This window comes from Charadrius vociferus, unplaced genomic scaffold (genome assembly GCF_000708025.1).
Source record: "Charadrius vociferus isolate BGI_N301 unplaced genomic scaffold, ASM70802v2 scaffold136, whole genome shotgun sequence".
NCBI lineage: Eukaryota > Metazoa > Chordata > Aves > Charadriiformes > Charadriidae > Charadrius > Charadrius vociferus.
The window spans coordinates 1,237,014-1,256,708 of record NW_009648960.1 but is presented as its reverse complement, the minus strand read 5'-3'; the positions used below and the strand labels follow the sequence as shown (position 1 = coordinate 1,256,708).

Genomic DNA, 19,695 nt, shown 5'->3' with positions numbered 1-19,695 from the left:
TCAAGGAAAAACTGTCCTGGTTCCCCCAGGATCTGTTCCTTACCATGCTACCACTACCTCAGCTCCGCTTGCAGTCGGCGGGCCGGGTACCGAGACTCTCCCATCTGGAGCTCGATTAAAAGGACCGGGGCATGTGCTAGTATTACTATGTGAAGCCCTGTTGTTGTACATTCTTCACAGGAAAACATAAAACAGTTTGCAGTAAGCCAACCAGTACTCCCCTTATTCTAAATCTAAGTCATACTGAAAGTTAGGGGCAAAAAAAATCTGGCTTCAACATTCAGCTACTTTATCACACACAAAGATTTCTACTAAGAGCATATCCAGGTTGAAATACACATCCGATTTCTGTCATGAGGTTAATGCTTATGGGATGTGAGATGTAATCTACTTTGAAATAATAAACACATCACTTCTTGATGAGCAAAGTATTATTTTTAGCCTTTTGGACCAACGTGTAGTTGCTAGGTTGTTTCTCCTCAATCTTCACAGCAGAGAGTTTTCACCACTACCACAAATAAAAAGATGAGCGGTGGCAGTCACATACACCTTATCTTCAGCTAGTAAGATATTGTATTTAGCATGTTTGTTTGCATTCTGAAAAACCCTTTAGTTCATTTTTTAGGCCCCAGAGGGTTTGTACACCAGAAATTACACAAGTCAGCCACAGAAAATTGTAAATTGGTATCCACAGCGATTTTGAGGTATTCCACAAGAAACCTGGCTCTGCACCTGAATGTTCCTCTCAAAAAATCAAAAAAAGAAAAAGAACCCAAAGCCCTAGCTGGAGTGGAAATTTCATTTAAAAATTCCTTTAATCCCCATGTTTCATCACATCTGATCAACAAGGACATACTTATTTCCCTATGGGGACACCCAAACAAAAAAAAAAAAAAAGAGCCTTCTTCATCCTTTTCCTGGAATATTAATTTCAGTACTTCATTCCTAAATTTCCAGGTGCACTCAGAAGAGATGAAGGGAAAGGGGTTATTTTCTAGCCAAACCAGAGAAACACATTCAGACACTGTTTTTGGTTTATTTAATTTGTGAAGGTGCTCTAAGAAGATACCAGTGATCCCCTTAACATTGAAAATAGCAGCGGTTTATACTCTAAACTCCAGTCTGTGAGGAAGAGGCTAGGGAGAGATTTTGAGCCCAGAGTCTGAAGACCAAGTTAAGAAGAAACGGTCTCCTGGGTCTGGATTTGGCTTGATAGAACCATATCTATTGAAGCAGTCAGCATCGACAGAAGGTTGCTCCTGTCGAAGTGGAGATGCTGTTTCATAGCATGAGCAGGTTCCTAAGGGACTGGTCGCTTGTCTTACTCATAAGCTTTTCTGTTAGGGCTGAAGGGGGAAGGACAGCTTTATTCTTCAGATAACTGCTGTTCTCCTTTGAGTAGTACATTCAGAACAATTTCCAATAAACCAGAGCTGTAATGCTAGCTGTGCATAATCAACTGCCTGAAACATTTTTATTGGTTATGTTGCTTTTCATGAAAAGTAGAAAACCTTTACAATGACCTTAGAAGGAAACGATTCGCTACTTTTCGTATTTGTAGAAAAACCATAAGCAGGAATATTTTCTAAAGTGCTTCTTTACTTATCACTTACTTTTTTAAAAATTAGACTTGTATTTTGTAGCGGCATAGTTTCCTAGTAGTTCATGGACCAGTAGATAGTTTCTGATGTAAAAAACCCATTACATATTTTGTTTAAGCAAATGATGCTTGCTTTAACAAATGAACCGAAGTGAGAGATCTAAGTGCAAAACCCACCATTTCTTACAACATGGCCTTATGCTGGTTTATTAATGCAACTTTACATCCTTTAAAAGTAGTTTACTTCAATTCCAAGATCAGGGATTAAATAATACAAATAAAAGTTGAAAAGTCAATGAAGCTATTGCCTATTTACCCTGAAATAAAATAGTCTTATGATTTAACTGGTGCAAAAATCCCTCCAAACACCTTTGTTTTATTGGCAAAGTCATTTAAGGTCACTTTTGCTTCCAAGACCATCTTCTTCCATGATTTCCACTGAAGGAGTTTTGCTTTGTAATGGCTTGTGGTTCCACAGTGATTTGTAAATGAAAAGCCTACTATGAATAACTCTAGTCACTAAATTACAGATACTGTCATGAGAAAGTCAAAAACTTAGTGTTGGTTGTTGTTTTGTTTTTTTTTTTTTTTTTTTAAAATCTTCAGCAAGACACAAAATTCCAGTCCAGTTAAAGTGTTTTCTTTGAATACCATTTTAAATGGCAATAAATGGCTGCTGTGCCTTAGGGTAGGCGGATATTGTACTTCCAATGTACCCAAAGAACGGTGTAGAAGGGCTCCTGCAGGCACAGCCATTTGGATCAGCTACTCCTATGTATATAGTGCAGTAGATTTGAATCTGCGTAGAGGGAACCACAGCTGGGTGGCACGTAGCAAATGTTGAGGTTGCCTGTTCTCAGAAGGCATGACACAAAGCATCCCAGACAGCAAGAGGCAGAAGCATCTGCAACGTTGTTCTGATTCTGTCAAGTCGTAGTAGCTTCCATTGAAAGGTGGCGGTTATTGCTGAGACAGTAAAGCACTCCGGTTGGCTTTCATCTTCTCCAAGCGTTTTACTAGGTGACCATTGCTGACTTCAAGCTCTTCGGTTTTATCCAATGCTGAACGCAGCTGAAGGAAGGAAGCAGAAAAAAAACCAAACCCATGACTTTCATGTTTTCCCTTTCCAAAAATAAAGCAAAGTTTGTAGTTACCAACGCTAAGTGGCCATAGTGCTGAAATTTCCTGACAAGATAAAGAAGTTGAAAACTCCTACTAGCTGAGTTAAAAGTAAATGTTTTGTAACTGTCTGTGCTGTTGCTTTGATATTTTCTAAGCACAATGCCAAGAATCCAAGGTATTTACAGAATGTTGAACAAATGAGCCAATGTTGAACAAATGGCTCAGAGTTTGCATCAGCTTCAGAGGCATGGAAGCTCAGGTATATCTGCTGAGTGACATATGCCCGTCTCGCTGCCTGACTTTTATGTTTCTGGTTCCTGGAACTATGGCCACAGCCCTGACTTTGGTGCCTTAGTTTTCTATAAAACCCACCATGGGATGGGGGTATGGAGAGAGAGGTGGACTGCAGAAAGCAATACTTACAGGCAGCAGAGCAGAAGGAGTATTTAGAAAAAGCAAAGAGCCACATTGAAAAAAAACTCAGGAGGCAGGTGTGAAAGAAGCTGACAAACATTTAAGCTGGTTGTAGCAGCTACTTGGAGAGAACGTGAAGTTTGGCGAGACAAATAATGTCAAAGTTACAGGCAGCTTGAAGATGCAGTGTTTTAAGAGAAAGATACACAAACAGAGTCTGCAAATGGACACACTACAGCAAACGGGCATGAACAGATTGACAGAGCAAGAAAAACAAACTCAGTAAGAATGATTCGTGTCCATTTGGCACTCAAGTTTGGACCTGGAAACTTGAAACTTCAGACTGTCATTCCTGGTAAGGTGTGGCACTGTTCTTAAATAATGAAGTGTCCAAATTAACCTTACAGCAGGATTTCCATCTTTCTACTGCTATAATTTCCGAATCACATGTTCTAAAAAGACCAGTGATTTGTATTTACAAATCCAGAAATTGTAACATCCAAAGTAATGAGCCTTCAGGTACAACAAAGGACAAAGACAGGGAGGTAGAAATAGGCATTCTTCAGCTTGATGAATGTTGAACCATATGAACATTCACAGCTGCAAAGCAGCATGCAAACCTGAGCGTTTGAAGGCTGTTTCTAGATTCAAGTTGTACAAGCAGAGCTTGAGTTTGCTCCAGAGAACCAGCTCTGGTACAAAGCAAGGCATTACAAGTCAGTTTAGGAAGGAATGGTGAAGAGCCAGTGGGAGTTCACAGTTGTGACTGTTACTCCAGTTTGAGTGCTGAAAATTTGGTTAAACGTTTAGAACGAATAACTAAAGCAATTTTAAAAGTAGATGTTTATTTTTTGCTCTGCCAAGAAGGCTAGTTCCTCCTCTAAAATATATCAGACAGGTCTCCCCTGTGCGGTGCAGGCTGACTGCCAGCCTATGACAGGTTTGCATTTAGAGTTACCTCTCTCTGTAGTTTGCGTTTCTCTGCTTTTAGTTCATCTTCTACTCTTTCAGCATTTTCAGCAGCAGTTTTGTATCGGGCTACCTGACCTTCCAGTCGTATTACCTAAGGTGGAGGCAAATTTTTTTGAATTAAAAGCTGTATCAAGAAGTTACTTTGAAGCTTTACTCTTCCACAAGTAGTTAAGAAATAACCAGAGAGAAGCTCACTTTTCTTTACTAAAATAAAGGCATATGCTGAGGGGAAAAAAATATACCAGGGAAGCCTGGCCATGGTAACTTACTCTAGACCTTTTATACATATCCATATTTAATATGGTTCCAGCAACAACAACAAAAAAATACAGTGCATTGACTAAATTTATCTTAGCAAGAGTATTGCCGACATACTCTGGACAAGAGCAAACAGTCAAAATTGAAGTGCCTCATATAAAATCCATATCTACTACATCATATGCCAGGAGCCATTTTCAAATTGTCAATAGCTAGACATAAGAAAGTATTCTGAATAGTTCAGTAAGTGTCCTCAATATACCTTTGTCTTTGAACGTTTTTCCTTCAGTAAAAATTAATAATGTATTCACTCTTCTCCATACATAAATGAAAGCATTTTAGTCTTTATGACTTAAGTGCAGTAGCCTTGATGCTCCAACACTCCTGCTTCTTATTTTAAGGGAAAATCACAGTGATCATGATTTCACTTATCATATAATAAGATACACTTTCTCTTTGCATTCTCACCATGCCTAAACAAACAGAACAAGCCAAAAACTTACATTCTGCTCCAATGCTGTTATCTCTTGCTCAGACTTTGCTAGTTTAAATTTGAGATCACTGATCTGTCTGTTGGCATCTCCTAAAAGAATTGCAGATTTATCAGAGATGTCAGAACAAGTGTTAACAGTGTCTAACAAGTCTGTCATAAAATTTCCATAGTACAGGAATCTACTTGGGGCAGTGGTAGAGTAGCAAGTGCTCTTCTGTCAAAAAAGTGCTCAGCAGATAGGCACTATTCCCAGTCTTAACTGATTCCCTTCTGACCACTCTGAAAGAATTAATCAGGAACTGAACCCAGCTCTCCTGGGGAACATAAGGGAGATTTCCAATTGCAATCTTGCTCAAACAAAGGATAATTGTTCCCTCACCTCTAGTAGAGGTGCATGGCTGGCTCCCAGTTTGAAGCTCCCTTAAAACATAGGGCTCATTTTTACTTAGAGCAATGTGGTCATTGAACAGATACGTTTTCTCGGTCACATGCAGGACACAAAAGTTCTTTTAAAATCAAAATGTAGCTCACTTTGGAGGTCAATCATGTGCATATCTGTCCCATTTTCTAGAACTTCATCTTCTGACTGTGTATTTTCCATCCTGCCATTCTTTTGCTTTTCTTCCAGTTGTCCCTTTAATTTTTTAATCTGAAGGACACAAATTAATTAGTTATTAAAATAAGGGAAAATTGTGACTCAGTACTCAAATTCACTCAAGTATTATAAACCAATTTAAAAAAAAAACAACCCCAACAACTAAATTCCAAAAGAATCTTTTGTTACAAAACAATTTCCTAGACATTCTTTTGGCAAATGACTCATCAGATTTTAAGTATCAGTGCCTATGCACAAGTTCAGGACCAACCATAAAGGAGTGGAAGATGACTGTTTTATTAGAAAAGCTGTAAAAGTTCTATAGTCACATTCAAGTAAAACATTCAACCCCAAAACAGCGTGAAGTCTCAAGGCCAAGGATATAATCCATCAATGAAAGCACAGAACATCCTGCAGAGAAAGAGATCAGCTAAAATTTTCTGAACAAGCTATGGAGTATCATGGCACCAGCAATAATTACTTTAATTGGTATTTACTCATCTACTGCAATTCCTCCAGCATTTCTTCTCAAATGGCCCATTGCCCACAGGCCCAGCAATCAGGAAGGCTTACTCTTGGCGACAAAGTTTGCTTCTACAACTTCTGGACCATATTTGTTTTTCCCTTGGCCAATTTGAGATACTATTTTTCAGAAACAGTGATGGAGGAGTTTTAGGTGACTAAGGACAGCAACTTGCAATACTCTGAGCACTGAATGTGATGGTTAGAAACATGGAACAGGCACAGTGGGTCCCATCTATTTTCCTCTACATCCTGAGTTAACACGCAGGAGAAATGTTTCAAAGGAAGAATAAAGTGGCAAGCGACGCTGTAAGTCCTCAGTAAGAGCAACCCAGCACACATTCTGAAAGGCAACTGCACTGCTGTTCTACACCTTAAGTTAGGGCCATTTTGATTTTTTTGATGTCTACCATTCTTATCACACATTTAGTAAACACACAGTATTTCAGTTTTCCTGTGATTACCTGGTCTAGTAAGGATTCTCGTTCATCAATGAGCTTTTTCAGCCTGTCTGAAAGAGAAAACTGAAAGTTCAGTGCCGATTTGATTGAGCCGCACATTTCAGAGTGCATCTGATATAAGACTGAACCATTAAGGTTAGTGAAACTAATGATGAAGGTAGTTATGCACGTACCACAGGAAATGAGGCCACAGACAGGGCTGGGAAGGGGCTGCAGCCAGGGGAGGTTATGTCATTCTCACAGAACATGCTTGTCACGGCAGTAGCAGCACCCAGCTGCATGCAAAGAGGCTAACGTTAGGTTAGCATGCAAGAACTCTAGGGTCAAACACAACTGCAACACAAAATCTCACAAATCTTAAGTTTAACGCAATGAAAATACTGTAAACACCTATAATATAATCATAGCTAAGCACATTCTCAGCACTTAAAATCTTCACTTCTTTTACTAAACAGCATGGCAATAACATTTGGTGTTATCTCCAGTATTGTGACCAGAAAAACATTTGCTCATTATTTTGGTTTCAAACGCAGAAGCCTGGTAAAACATTCTTTTCTCTTTAATCCTTCATAGCCAATTCCCCTGGTCAAACATCAAGCAGGTGATGGGCAATCTGGACCAACTGTTGTGTTACACTTGAACTTGGAATTGCTACAGATCAGCACATGGATATGTGTGGCATTGGTTAAAGTGCAGACTACAGAGTGAGACAACTGCAAAAAAGAAATAGAAGTAAGTAACCAAATCACTTGGGTTTTTTCGTCCCTATTAAGGGATGCAAAATGTGAAAGCCTTTTAGCAGGTACTCACAAATTTTCATATCACTAAAATTACCTCATTAACAACCTTAGTTTGTTCAGGTACACCTCAACAGTGGTACACTGGAACATAGGATTTAAATATTCTTATTAGAAGAGGATATATTGGCCTCAGACAGGTCTTACTCCACAAGGTTGACGTGTATGTTTATTGCAGTTTTATTTAGTTTGCCTCCCTTGCCAGCAAGTGGTCACCTGTGCAGAAGCAAGCCAGTGGATGTTCTGAGCTCAACTCCACATCTAATGTCTGGCCTGTTAATTCAGTGGTTAAAATACAAAGGTCACTCAGGAAAAAGGACTTCTTGTAAACATAAGGAAAGCAATTGACAAATTGCAGATAAAAGGCTGGTGGGCTTTTACCAGGTACATAGACTTAAGTATTTTTTAAAAGCTTTAAAAATATCAACACTGTAGTCCTCATTCATTGTGAAATCCTGAACAGGCCTAAGTCTTGTGGTTCACCATTTTTTCTTGTTAATGCAGGAAGTGAAGGGAATAAAGAGTCTATATTGAATCAAATCATGGGTAAAACTGAAGTTTTCAAATGCAAGTCCCTCTATATGGCAAATATGTACAGTCCATTAGCTAGTAATAATGTGGTAAGTCATTCCCCTCCTGGGTATACACGCTCCCATATACTAACAGTCATTTTAGAGCATGGAATAAAACCTTTACCTTGGCTTCTGATGCAACACCCAAATACAGATCTTAAAGTGACATCCCCATTCAGCAGTTCTATGCATTCATTTTGAAACTCCTCCAGTCCTATCCTTTTTTTTTTTTAGCCATTTGTAACACACAACATTGTTACACCTGAGCACTGACATGGAAAAACAAAATAAAAGAAAAACAGCAAACCAACCACATTTTTGTAAACTATTAAGAGTAACAAATTTACCAGTATAACCCCCTTCTAAATAATGAAACAATTTCACATATCTATATGGGAAAGAAAGGAAGCTTAAGACAGAAATTCTGTAAAAGATGAAAGAAAAGGAAGAAAAATAAAGGTCAATGAAGAAAGCAAGGACAGCAAACAGTAAAAGAAAGGTCAGAGATATTCAGACTTGGAGATAGATTTGGGAGTCACAGATCAGCAGGGATCAAGAAATGAAGTTACTAAGAATTGGAAAGAGAATAAGGACTGATGCAGAAGGAAAACTCTAGGCCACTACAAAGTTAGCCCAAACTTATTGACTCCAAACGGGCCAAATAATCAACCTTGATCCTGAAAATAACCTAGTCATGCACACAGCTAAGTAACTTCCATTAGCACAACCACTGCTGAGGGGTGAAATATGCCTGCCTGAAGAAAGGACAGCTCCTCGTTTCCAGTAAGGAAGCACATCAGCTTCCCCCAATCCCTTTCCCTGAAAAATGGATGCTAGCATTTTGGGATGAGCCTTCAAATCTGATCTCTTCCCTCATTACAGACATTAGTGCACCCCACTGGGACAGGTGACATGTCAGCAGCAGGATTTACAAGACCACAGAAAAAATTAGTTTGCTAAAATTGCCATTTATGTAGAAAAGTTTTCTGCATGTATAGATGAAGGTCTCTTAGGTTTCACTTATCTTAAAACCCCACACTAACACAGAAAACTTACTTTAGCTTTAACTGATATCTGCAGAGCCACCTCATTTTTGCATTTAGGAGACTCTTCCAACAAATCAAGGATCTGAGGACCTTGAGAAACAGGTGAGCAGAAAAGAGCAATCTACTGAATTAGGACAGGAACCAGCTAATTACAATTCTCATCTGTAACAGTCATTATCCTTATTTCACATACGAAGATACTGCAATGAATAATTAGAGTGTGACATTGATCTCACTTACATTTTACTTTGGTAACATGATTCCCAGGCTACTCACTGCACCAATTCATGGCTTTCATACGCAAAGGAGCTAAACAGAGGTCTAATAGAGGAGCTGGGCCCTGGGAAGGCCTGAGAGAGAGCAGGACAGACTGTAGGGGGTAGTGGCAGTGGTGGTGGTCACCAGTGTCTTCTGCTATTGTACAGGTCTGTTTGTAAGTCAAATGACTGTTCTCATTACCTAGGTAACACAGTTGACTCTATTGCTAACTAGGGTGCTGCTTCAGTGGCACAGTCCACCTAACAAACCCTAATGACAGGAGGACTGTTCTTTTCCACAATAAAGGAAATACTGACCAAGGCCTTTCACTATTACTTGCTGAATAAGTAAAAAAAAAAAGTTTCTTCAGCTAGTGCTTCTGAAAGCGTTTCAAGGCTAGCTTCAAATTCACAGTTGTGCACAAACCTGGGCTACAGGCATCATGTGCCTACTATGTATTGAACAGAAAACCCAGCCAGCACTTGGATCTATGGAGCTATTCTGAAAGACAAGAGTCATACACTGAGAGTGGTGCTTACTGCAGCACATATCAGCAGACTGTCCCTGCTCAAAACAAAATGGGTAACATAGCAGCAGCAAATACAAATGTTGATGTTAGTTCATCTCATGATTTCCTGGTTTCACGTTAGACATCATGAAAAGACTGATTTTGATATTTTGCTGTCTTTGAAAGTCAAAACCAACAAGAGAGACAAGCTAGATCTTTTCTTGCATCTGTTAGATAGTGCAGAGAAAATGCCAAAAATGGTTTTCAATTGTGTAACTTTACTAAAGATGCATTTTCTAGGGAATTCCTCCTGAGACACTGTCCCCTCCCTCTCTCTTATGGCACACATTTCACTCATGCTATCTGGCATATAATATTAAAGTTACTAAATTTGGAATATAGATCTAGCAGGTCCCTTTATCTTCAAGATGATTTATCCTTCGATGCGCATATACTCAGGCAAAAACCAAAGAGGTAAAGAACACCATGGACCTTCTCCTCCATGGTACTTGCCCAATTCCAGCAGTCAGGGACCAGCTGCCAGAGGCACTAAGCAGCTAATGTTCAAGAACGGATTTATAGTACATCAGCTATTCTTCATTGCCTGTCCATGTTCCTGCTCCTACTCCAGTTTCACTGAGATCTGGCTAGTTACTATGGGATAAAAGCTGGTACATGGACAGTTAGTTAAGACTAGAGTTGTCATTTTTTCTCCTTCTGTGCCTTGGCTTTAAAAAGGAATTCTGTTACAGATGTTTTGTTTTCTGAAGTGGAAAAGCTAGTTAAAGACAGCTCACCATTAACTCCCTCAACCATCCAGAAGGATTTCTATTAGAAACAAGCTCATACAAAAAAATAAAGGAAATGCTGGCATGCGCCTCCTTTAACTCAGAGTTGTTTATAGATCCATCTACAAGTATAGGTGAAGCCCGGTAAGAGCATTTAATTATATATTTAAGTGTATTTAACGTTTAAATATAAATACATTTAAAATACTTTCAACATTAAACCATATATTACTGTTGCGAGTATAGCAGAAACAAATCTTTAAATAAACACTGCTACATAGTAAGAAGAGATGCTTTTAAGATCTATGACTTTTTAGATTAGCATTTAGTGTAAACTCTTAAGACGACCAACTGCTAATACTTACAGAAACCATACTGGATCTGTTGTAAATTGGAGAGGAGCCATATGAAAAGAGTTACAGGTTTACAGTTAAGGGTGCCCATTCCTAGTAAGATAGCTCTTCTAGCTGTGTAGCACAACGCAATAAATTTAACAAAGCTGCAGAAAAATGTTTTTTGAAATTATATAGATTTAAATAAATATTTATGCAGATTTATAAACAGTGGTCTTGACAAGCAAGTTAAAGTATAAAATATGTTTATTTAAATTATATACAGCTCAGTACATTTTGATATACATCTTGAAATTTTGCAGTCTGTTTGTACTCCATCAGCTTTGTAACATCAACACAAATACAGCCTTCCATACACCACTCCCCCACCCCCCCCAACTCCTCAACTTGTGTTCTCTTGGGACTTTCATTGCTTAAAACAACTTTAAATGATTTTTTAACATGCTTTTCCTCCCAAGCACTAGCAATGACGCAAGAAGAAATACACCAATGGAGTCAAAGTGTCTAATTTATACCTGCAATTCAAAGCAATCCAGCTTTTCAAAAAAGGCACAGGGGACAGTATACAGAACAATAATCATCTTTGGTCTAATATCCAACAAGAATTAAGACATGCAAAGTTGTCTTCTTTCCAGAAAGGAAGAGGTAAGAATTCTTCAGAGAGAAAAACATTCCTTCAGAATGATAGTTTGCAAAAAATAACGCAGTAAAGAAATGCAATTTTAAACAAAAGACTTTTTGGAAAAATAGATATTTTATATATTCATAGCTAGACAGTACTTGATAGCAAACCTAAGCACACATTACAGTGTGTATTGACACTTTCTTCAGAAAAAATAAAAAAAACCAACCATGTGAGACATGGTGTAAAAGGCCTATTGTGGTGCAAAGTGCCTAGATGAAGTAAACGTATATATTTATTCCTTTCAGCAAACTAGGACCTGTATGTTATACTTTCTTCAAACTGTATATTGTTCTTCCAAAGTGTTTAAACTAACCACATTCAGTGTTCTAACAATATTTTGGAATATGACCATATTAGAAGCACACACAAGGTGGAATGATAGTATCTTTTTTTTCCATAGTAAAGAAAAAAACCCAAATTGGTTGCTAGGCTTGAATCATTCAGAAAGAAATTCCAACATCAGATCAGTGTTGCTGATCTACTGAGTTCCTTCATGAATCGTTAATGTACTTACTGTGGATCTAATGTGTGTAAGTACACATATAAGTATGTGTGTAAGTTCACAAAGGTCCAATGCACATAAGTACATTCAATACATCTATCACCTAGGCTAGAAAAAAAGAATTTCCTATAGAAATTCCTCAGTAGCAGTTATCCACACTAAAAGTACTTTAATTGCAAGATAGTCTGAATAGTTGATTTGTGAAACTTGCTCTTTTGGTGATGAACTTTAAACCTGACACACAGCAAAACCAAACCCATGCACAATTTCTTGTGGCTAGGTACGTCAGTGAATAACTTAGTATTTGCATCATTACCACTTACGTAACATTGTATTATGATGAGAGCTACCTATAAAGAAAAAACTTTACGAATATTCCTAAGGCCTGATGTATTGTGCAAAGTGCATGCTTCTGTACTGGGACTGATCAAATGGCATATAACTCGTGTAGCCTTGAGCTTTTGAACTTAGGATATTGTACAGTCATCTCTGGATTTACCTTTACCCCTTCTACCACCCTGCAAATCCTCTTTGCTTTCATCCCTGTTATTGCCAGCACTTTCCAAATCCTGTTCTGAAACATTTTCATCTGGTATTTTTTCCACTTTATTAGAATCTGGTGCTTTGATTTCATCTTCCATCACATCAGTCTTCTCGCCAGTTTTCCATGATGCTTCCTCCCCCTGCAAGCACTCTTTTTCTTCAGGCTCATCTCCTTTTTTATGCTGCAAGTTGTCATCTTCAGTCAAGGTGTCTTTGGCTTCTATTTTGTCTGTTCTTTCTCCAGCTTTGTCCGTTTGGACAGTTTTTCCAAGAGCACCATTTGCTCCATCACCTTCTTCTTTCTGTGTATCAGCTTTCCCTCCATCACATTTTTCATCAGTTTCTAATATCTGTTTTGACTCTTCATCAAAATCAAATGCATCACCATCATCTTCCAGTCTTTCCTCTGCTTGGCCCTCCAATTTAACTTGTTCGCTAACACTTTCATCCTGCTCAGCTTTCTGTGCCAGGGAATTATTTGCACCTTCCTCGGAAGCAAATCCAGCACCATGGTGGTCTGCAAGCTCTAACCCTTGCTCATTTTCTTTCAGTGTTTCTTTATCAACTTTGTTTTCAGTAGTTACACTAACATCTACAGTTATCTCCTCTTTAGATTCACCTTCCTCTTGTTTAACTACATTCTGCGCTTCACCTTCTAAATTAATATTTTTCTCTCCCACTGTATCACCTGTTGTTTCTTCACTACACTGAACTGTTTGAACTTCTACCTTTGGCTGTAAGTCTCCCACCAATTCTGTCCTGCTTTCCTTTCCTTTCCCAGACTCATCCTCTGTTTCCAATTCTGACTCCTTAATTTTGTCATCTAAGAGACTTGGGTCTAAACTGTCTTCCTGAGTCGTTACCTCTTTCATAACATCTGTGTCTGGCTCTGCCTGCTGCAGCACACTTCCTTTTACCTCAGTAATACAGCCTACAGCCTCCACAGATGCCTTATGTTGCTCACCTGTTTCTGCAGAATCTGAACACAACCCCAACTCTTCTATTAATACTTCCTTCTGTCCGTCCTTCTCAGCCGTAGCATTTTCAAGTTGAGATTTATCTTCCATATTTTGTTCCTCTGATGATGCTGAAGGACTGTCCTCTGAAGAATCTGCATGGATGTGTGCCTGATCTCCTCCACTTACTTTTTCACTCGTATCTGCTGGGACACCACTGTCACACAACTCTGTCCCCTCCAAACCCACAGACAGTGTTTCCCTTGTCTGACCCTGAACTGTGTTCCCAACCTCATTTTCTTCAGCTCTATCACCTCCTGTTTTATCCATTCTTGCATCAGTGCAGTCTTTGCTTTCAACAAGCTCTTCCTCCAAGACATTTGTAACCTTCTTTTCAGCACTTTCTTCTGGGCACTGGAGTCCCTCAACATTGCTCTCCACATTTATCTCTTCATTAAGCAAGCCTGCTACTGTAACCTCCGGTAGCTCTGTCTGGTTGCAAACCAACTGACAGCTCTCACTTGCAATGTCGGCTTCCTGATCCATTTCATTACCGCCCAGGCCACGGCTAGTTTTAAGATCCTCTTGTTCTTCTTTTTCAGGTGCAGCTTTTTCCAGTTCATGCTCTGTACCCAAACCACTAGGCATTTCCTGAGGAGTCTCAAAAATCTGATGACCTTGCAGAGAGCCCATCTCCAAGTTCTGATTTGTCCTTGCATTTAAGTCATGGTGTTCAACCTCTGTACTAACAGGCTGTTGGACTGTGGTGCCTGCAGACTTGGTCTCCTTTCCCAAATCATCTGCATCACCATCATCATTTGAAGAAGCACTCCCCGATACGTGTTCTGTAAGGCTTTGAACTTGTTCTGTAAACCTACTATCTGGTAACATCACTGTTGACAGGGCATCACATTCTTCAACCATTTTTTCTGCCTTTGCATTTTCATCAGCATGCAATGTCTGTACTTCCTGCTCCTCAGACTCCTCTTTGTGTTCCTCATGCTCAGTATTCTGCAAGATTTCTTTTTTCCCCACATCCTCCAAAATCTCATTTTTCATGTCCACTTCATTGGCTTTGCCTAAAAGACCATTGAGAAAGTTGAACGGACCACACCATAACACTTACCTCCCCACTTAAAACCCGAAAGAGAATGAGTCAAAGAATAGGTTAATAAAAGATCAGCTTTTGCCAATTAAGTGAGGCAAAGCAGCAATTGAATTAGTAAGGGTCCTGGGTTTTGATCAGTGAAATTCACCACCACCCTCTCAAAGCAAGAAGTCTCTGGTGCTGGCTTGTGTTTTTGTGAAGTAAAAGATTTATGCTCTTGGCTGTGTGAATTACAGCTTTTGTAGATGAGAACGACTGTTTCAAGCAGTGCGATTTAACAGTAATACTTGCAGCTGTAACACTAACAGTAAAGATTATTTTTTCTCAGCTATATTATCTACAACTCTAACCCTAACACCACTCTATGCATGCAAGACTCTGTCTGATGCCATTATAATGAGGTAATCAACGATTACTCAGTAGTATTTTCCTCCTAAGTGTCATAAACAGGTATCATCAGTGTACACGACATACACTGAATGTAAAATCTGTTTGGCAAGCAAATGGTTCAGCTGCTTAACACTACCAACACAGATCAAAGCTCAGGCACTTAGTGCCCCTTACAGTCACTTCATCCAACCAAAGGGATGGGGACTTCTGTGGTTTCGGGGGCCAGGGGATAGTCTTTACCAGTTTTTCTTCAACTTATATTTAGAAGCAACAGGTATTAGAACAACAGTGTTTGTGGTTTCAGCAGTTAGCTTTTGGGTCTATGGTGCACCTATTTCCAAAAAAAAAAAAACCAAAACCCAAACCAAAAAAAACCAAGCAACCACCAAAACGCCAAAAAAACCCCAAAACAAAACCAAAAAAAAACCCCACCAGAATAAGGAGATATAGAAAACATGTTACATTTGAAAATACACCCTTACCTTGGTTTTGGTGTTCCATATTGTTTCCACACAAAAACTGAGTGAGGAAAAAGCAGCCAACAGCTAAAAGCAAGTAGTTGGTTGCCTGTTGCTATTTATTAGTATGTTCATTTAGAACAAAACTGACAGAAAAATCTATTATTTAGTTTCCTTCCATTAGTGTAGTAGTTCTGTGAGAGGCCATTCATCACAGCTGCATAAGAACAAAGTTTTTTGCCAACCAGATTTCTCCTTCCTAACACTATCCATCTCAGAGTTACCTTCTTTGAATTTACCAGTGTTAATCCTGTTATAGCAAGTAAAAATATTGAAGTGTTAATATGAAACGGTTGATAGGACTAGATAGCAAGAACAACGAATTCATACGTTTGTGTAGTGCCCAGCACTTGTTCAGCAGACACTTACAGTTCTCAGGTACATAAATGAACCAACATACAAGTTCCTTTATAGGAAACTAAAAAGGTTTTTTTCTGATTCTTTAAGACACGTGCTTGAAAATACTGAAAAACAGTAGGATTATTCTGGGACAATTTTCAAATTCGGGGTTTAAATAGTAATCTAAATGATTGCTACTTATCTGTAATGTAATATTTGTATTCTCATCCTTTGACGCCTCGAATGGGAAGTCTGCCTTTGCAGGAAACTGCACAACATACTTGAAGTGATAATAAATATTAAGCAGAAAAATGCATAGGAAGTGACTTGACAAGTAGCATGCTGCGTGATGTGTTAATTGTCCCACTAACAAACACCCAAACTCCAAGCAAAGATGAATGAATGGATAGACAGAAAGATGTGAAAGGATATACATCACTTACCTAGCATCCCATCGCCTCCTGGCTTTAATGCCTGTGTTGTGCCTGGAACATTTTTGGAAGAATCCAAGTGTCCTTCACTATCAAGAATGTCCGATGCCTCCCCATTCGTGGCTATGTCAGAGTCTGGGATTATTCCGTGTTTCTGTGGAGAAGCAAAAGAAATGCTTTAGAGCCTGCTGCTCAGAAAGGGGAGGACCATTCAGGTCTTCCTATCCTTGACATTCTCAATAAACAATTGCTTCGATTCTCCCATTAAAAATGGATGGAAGTCAGAAAAGAGCACAGAATATTACCATTCTCAGTTTAGCCATTATGACAGAAAATATGTGATCCCAGCTTTTTTTTTTAAAATTTATTTTAAGAAAACATAAATCTGCTATGTAAAATGTTCTCAGAGAAGCACCTCCTACAAAAGCAACTGCTTAATCCTACAGTCTATGCTAAGGGCTTACTGCCAACCTTAGGGGGGAGGACTTCATATAGAAAATGAAATGGCAACTTATAGGCAACATGAATCTAGCTTAGTAGCAAGAACTCTATTTTCAAATTTTCTGCAAAAATGTAGAGGAGGAAAAAGTCAGCAGTTGAATATAAGTTTCTTTTATTCCTCTTGCATACCTTCAGTTGCTCCTTCAGCACAACCACTTCATCTCTAAGGTCATCCCGCTCACTCCTTACGGAATCAAAGAAATCTTTCTGCCTCTCTAATGCCTGAGTTCCCAACACAGACAGAGGGCGAGGAGATGTGAAGAAAGGAAGGGAGACAAGTAAAGACCATGAAAAGCAAGTGTAAACAAGAATGAGCAGATTTAAGATATTCAGAGATTCATGGAAGTGGCATGTATGAAAAAGGTAAAGTTTACACAGATTAAAGGATCGAGTTTACATACACACAGATAAAATTCAAATCCAAGAAATGCACAGCTTATTCAATAACAAGGAATTAATACTAAAGACATTCAGAGCCCAATCCGATCCTTCAAATGAGGATCCACTTTTTGTTGTTATCTGCTAGACAAGTTAATTCATATCCATATTACTTGAACGTGCACATTGAAGACATAATGCAGTTCCCATGTGTTAACAGAATGGCATGAAAGCAGGCCCAGCAGATTTTATTAGTCTTTTTATTCCATGGGTAACCACCATGGGTGCAGTACATTTCAATGCATTTTAAAGCTGCAAATAAATCATCTTTAGACTGGGATGTACCATGTGCAAATGCATATTTTGCTACTCACCCCCCCCAATGTTTCTATATAAATACACAAATAGAACAGTAACAAAAATCAGAAAATTTTGAATTTCAAATTCCTACAAGTCATTGGGCATTGCAACCACAGGCAAGTTGCCAGATTTCTTTCCCCTTCTATATTCAGAAAGTCTTTCAATGCTAATTGTTAAAAAAGCAAGCCATGCTTTTATTTAAGAGTGGGTTTCCATTTGGCTTTGATAAAGGATGGTGGGAAGGGATTAGAAGCAAGGGGGAATTGGAGACTTTCATCCCAATAGCCCATAAATAGCTCTATTGCTTTTGTATCACACTTGAGTTTCTGCTTAGTCTGCAGATTAAACCTGAATAAGCAAAAATTCCGTGCTGATGGAATTGCATTATAAATAGCACTTCCTTTCTCAATATTGCAAATACAAATGGTGCACCACAGCAAATAAATTACCCTAGGTTTCAAAGTCAGATCAGCAGCTAAATTTTTCTTGGATTTTATGATAGTGCCCAAAGACAAAATGTGCTATTTGCTAGTTCACTGGTAATATAGGAAGATAGCCACACCAAGCAAAGTCACTCAGGAGGATAATGACAGCGCCACTCTGAACACATTTCAGGAGTTGACAGTCCTACCCCTATTTTTTTGTCTTTCCATTCTATTGTCTCCTGAAGATCAGAAATTTCCCTGACATAGCTCTGCTGTTTCTTTTGCAGCTGTTGGATTTCCTGAGAGATAGGAGCAAAACAAGAAGACAGAAAGCAGGTAACAGGTTAACAAAGAAGCTCAAGATTGCAGGGTTGCCAAAGAATGAAAAAAGTCAGGTGCTAAAGAGTATCTACGTGCACAGTTTCACAGTTTCTGACATCTCCACTAAATCTACACTCCTGAAGACAATCTTACTATCCACAAGATGACTTGCAACAAAGTTAGAGAGTTTCATTGGTTTCCTCTGCACCTCCACAAACAACTGTTCGAAACACAGCTTATTTCCTATTACGGACAAGGCAAAAAAAGAAGTCCAACTTCAGATAATATTTATGAAAGTACTATTTCTATTAGTCAGCTCTGAACCTGTTTGGCCTGAAACACTAGTATTTCTTCAGGTGAGAAACTTGAGTAGGGAATAAAATTCTCCATGTCTCACCTTCTACACTTCTACTGCTAACTGGGAACATACCAACCAAAGAAGCCATTAAAAGAAAAAAAAAAAAAAGTTACTTACTGCAAGCATTTCTTCTCTTTGCTTCAAAGCCTCTTTGATTTCCATGAACTGAAACTGCAATATGCTATGAGCATGCTTCTCCCTCTCAAATTCCTATGAATAATGAAATGACATTTTTATTGATCAAAATAGCATCCCATGAAAAAGGAGAAAATAAGCCCAAACACAAAGAAAATGCTTACTGCAATGCAATTCTTGATTATTCCTCTACTCACATTTCTACAAAAATACAATTTTTCCAAGAAACTATTATTTCATCAAATATAGAAGTGACGGACGTTATTTAGCCGGTTTCGTAAATTGAGCAGCAGGCTGGCAGTGAATACCTTTTAGACTCAAGTCCTGCAGCTTCACAGATGAATAGACACGAATTTAACCCACTCTTTCCACATAACCGTGTACTAAAAGTTAGCTAGACATCGCAGGTTTTAAAAAAAAAAAAAAAAACAAACACACCGTATCTTCCAGGAACTATGTGTTTTGAAGTGACACTGTAGTCAAATGCCCCGAGCTAAACAGCCAGATCTGAAAGGCTAACACAAGCCACAGCTTTATTATTTAACACCAACTCACTAGCTGTCTGATGCTAAATTCATGTAAAACTTAATTCAACACTCAACCATGTAGCTGCATTAACTATATAAACAACTCTCACAGGCCTTCTGAAGAGCTTTATGTGTAAAAATACTCCAGAAGTCACTACAAACAACCCCCCTAAATTCACTTTAAAGACTGAATATAAAAGGACATGTGGTAATATTAATATAGTCTTACATATAAAACATTTCTTTACTTCTTCAAAAATTGCTTTATAAGACAGAAACTTTGGGAAGATTCCTGTTTGCATATTTACAACCACATAATATGCTGCTATTCCACTTGCTTTAGCAGTAACTAAACCAATAACTTATTTAAAATCTTGAATGGTAATTTGGTTGCCTCTTCTGAAAGGTCTCTGCATCCCACCCCCCTGCCCCAGCCTCTCCCTGTTAAATAACATGCCA

The 19,695-nt window shown here is 38.6% G+C and overlaps 1 protein-coding gene across 1 annotated transcript in view; it reads right to left on the bottom strand.

Annotated features, from left to right (window-relative positions):
- Nucleotides 1-2,284: 2,284 nt before the first annotated feature.
- The window catches only part of LRRFIP1 (leucine rich repeat (in FLII) interacting protein 1), a 132,760-nt gene continuing 115,349 nt past the window's right edge, over nt 2,285-19,695 (bottom strand). The window contains exons 17-25 of the mRNA XM_009887588.1: nt 18,692-18,784; nt 18,102-18,194; nt 16,862-16,954; nt 16,244-16,385; nt 6,441-6,487; nt 5,391-5,508; nt 4,870-4,949; nt 4,095-4,199; nt 2,285-2,671 (exon numbers count right to left, since the gene is read on the bottom strand). Of these exons, the coding sequence (XP_009885890.1) occupies nt 2,561-2,671; nt 4,095-4,199; nt 4,870-4,949; nt 5,391-5,508; nt 6,441-6,487; nt 16,244-16,385; nt 16,862-16,954; nt 18,102-18,194; nt 18,692-18,784 (882 nt within the window). The 3' untranslated portion in view covers nt 2,285-2,560. The remainder of the gene's footprint in view (nt 2,672-4,094; nt 4,200-4,869; nt 4,950-5,390; nt 5,509-6,440; nt 6,488-16,243; nt 16,386-16,861; nt 16,955-18,101; nt 18,195-18,691; nt 18,785-19,695) is intronic.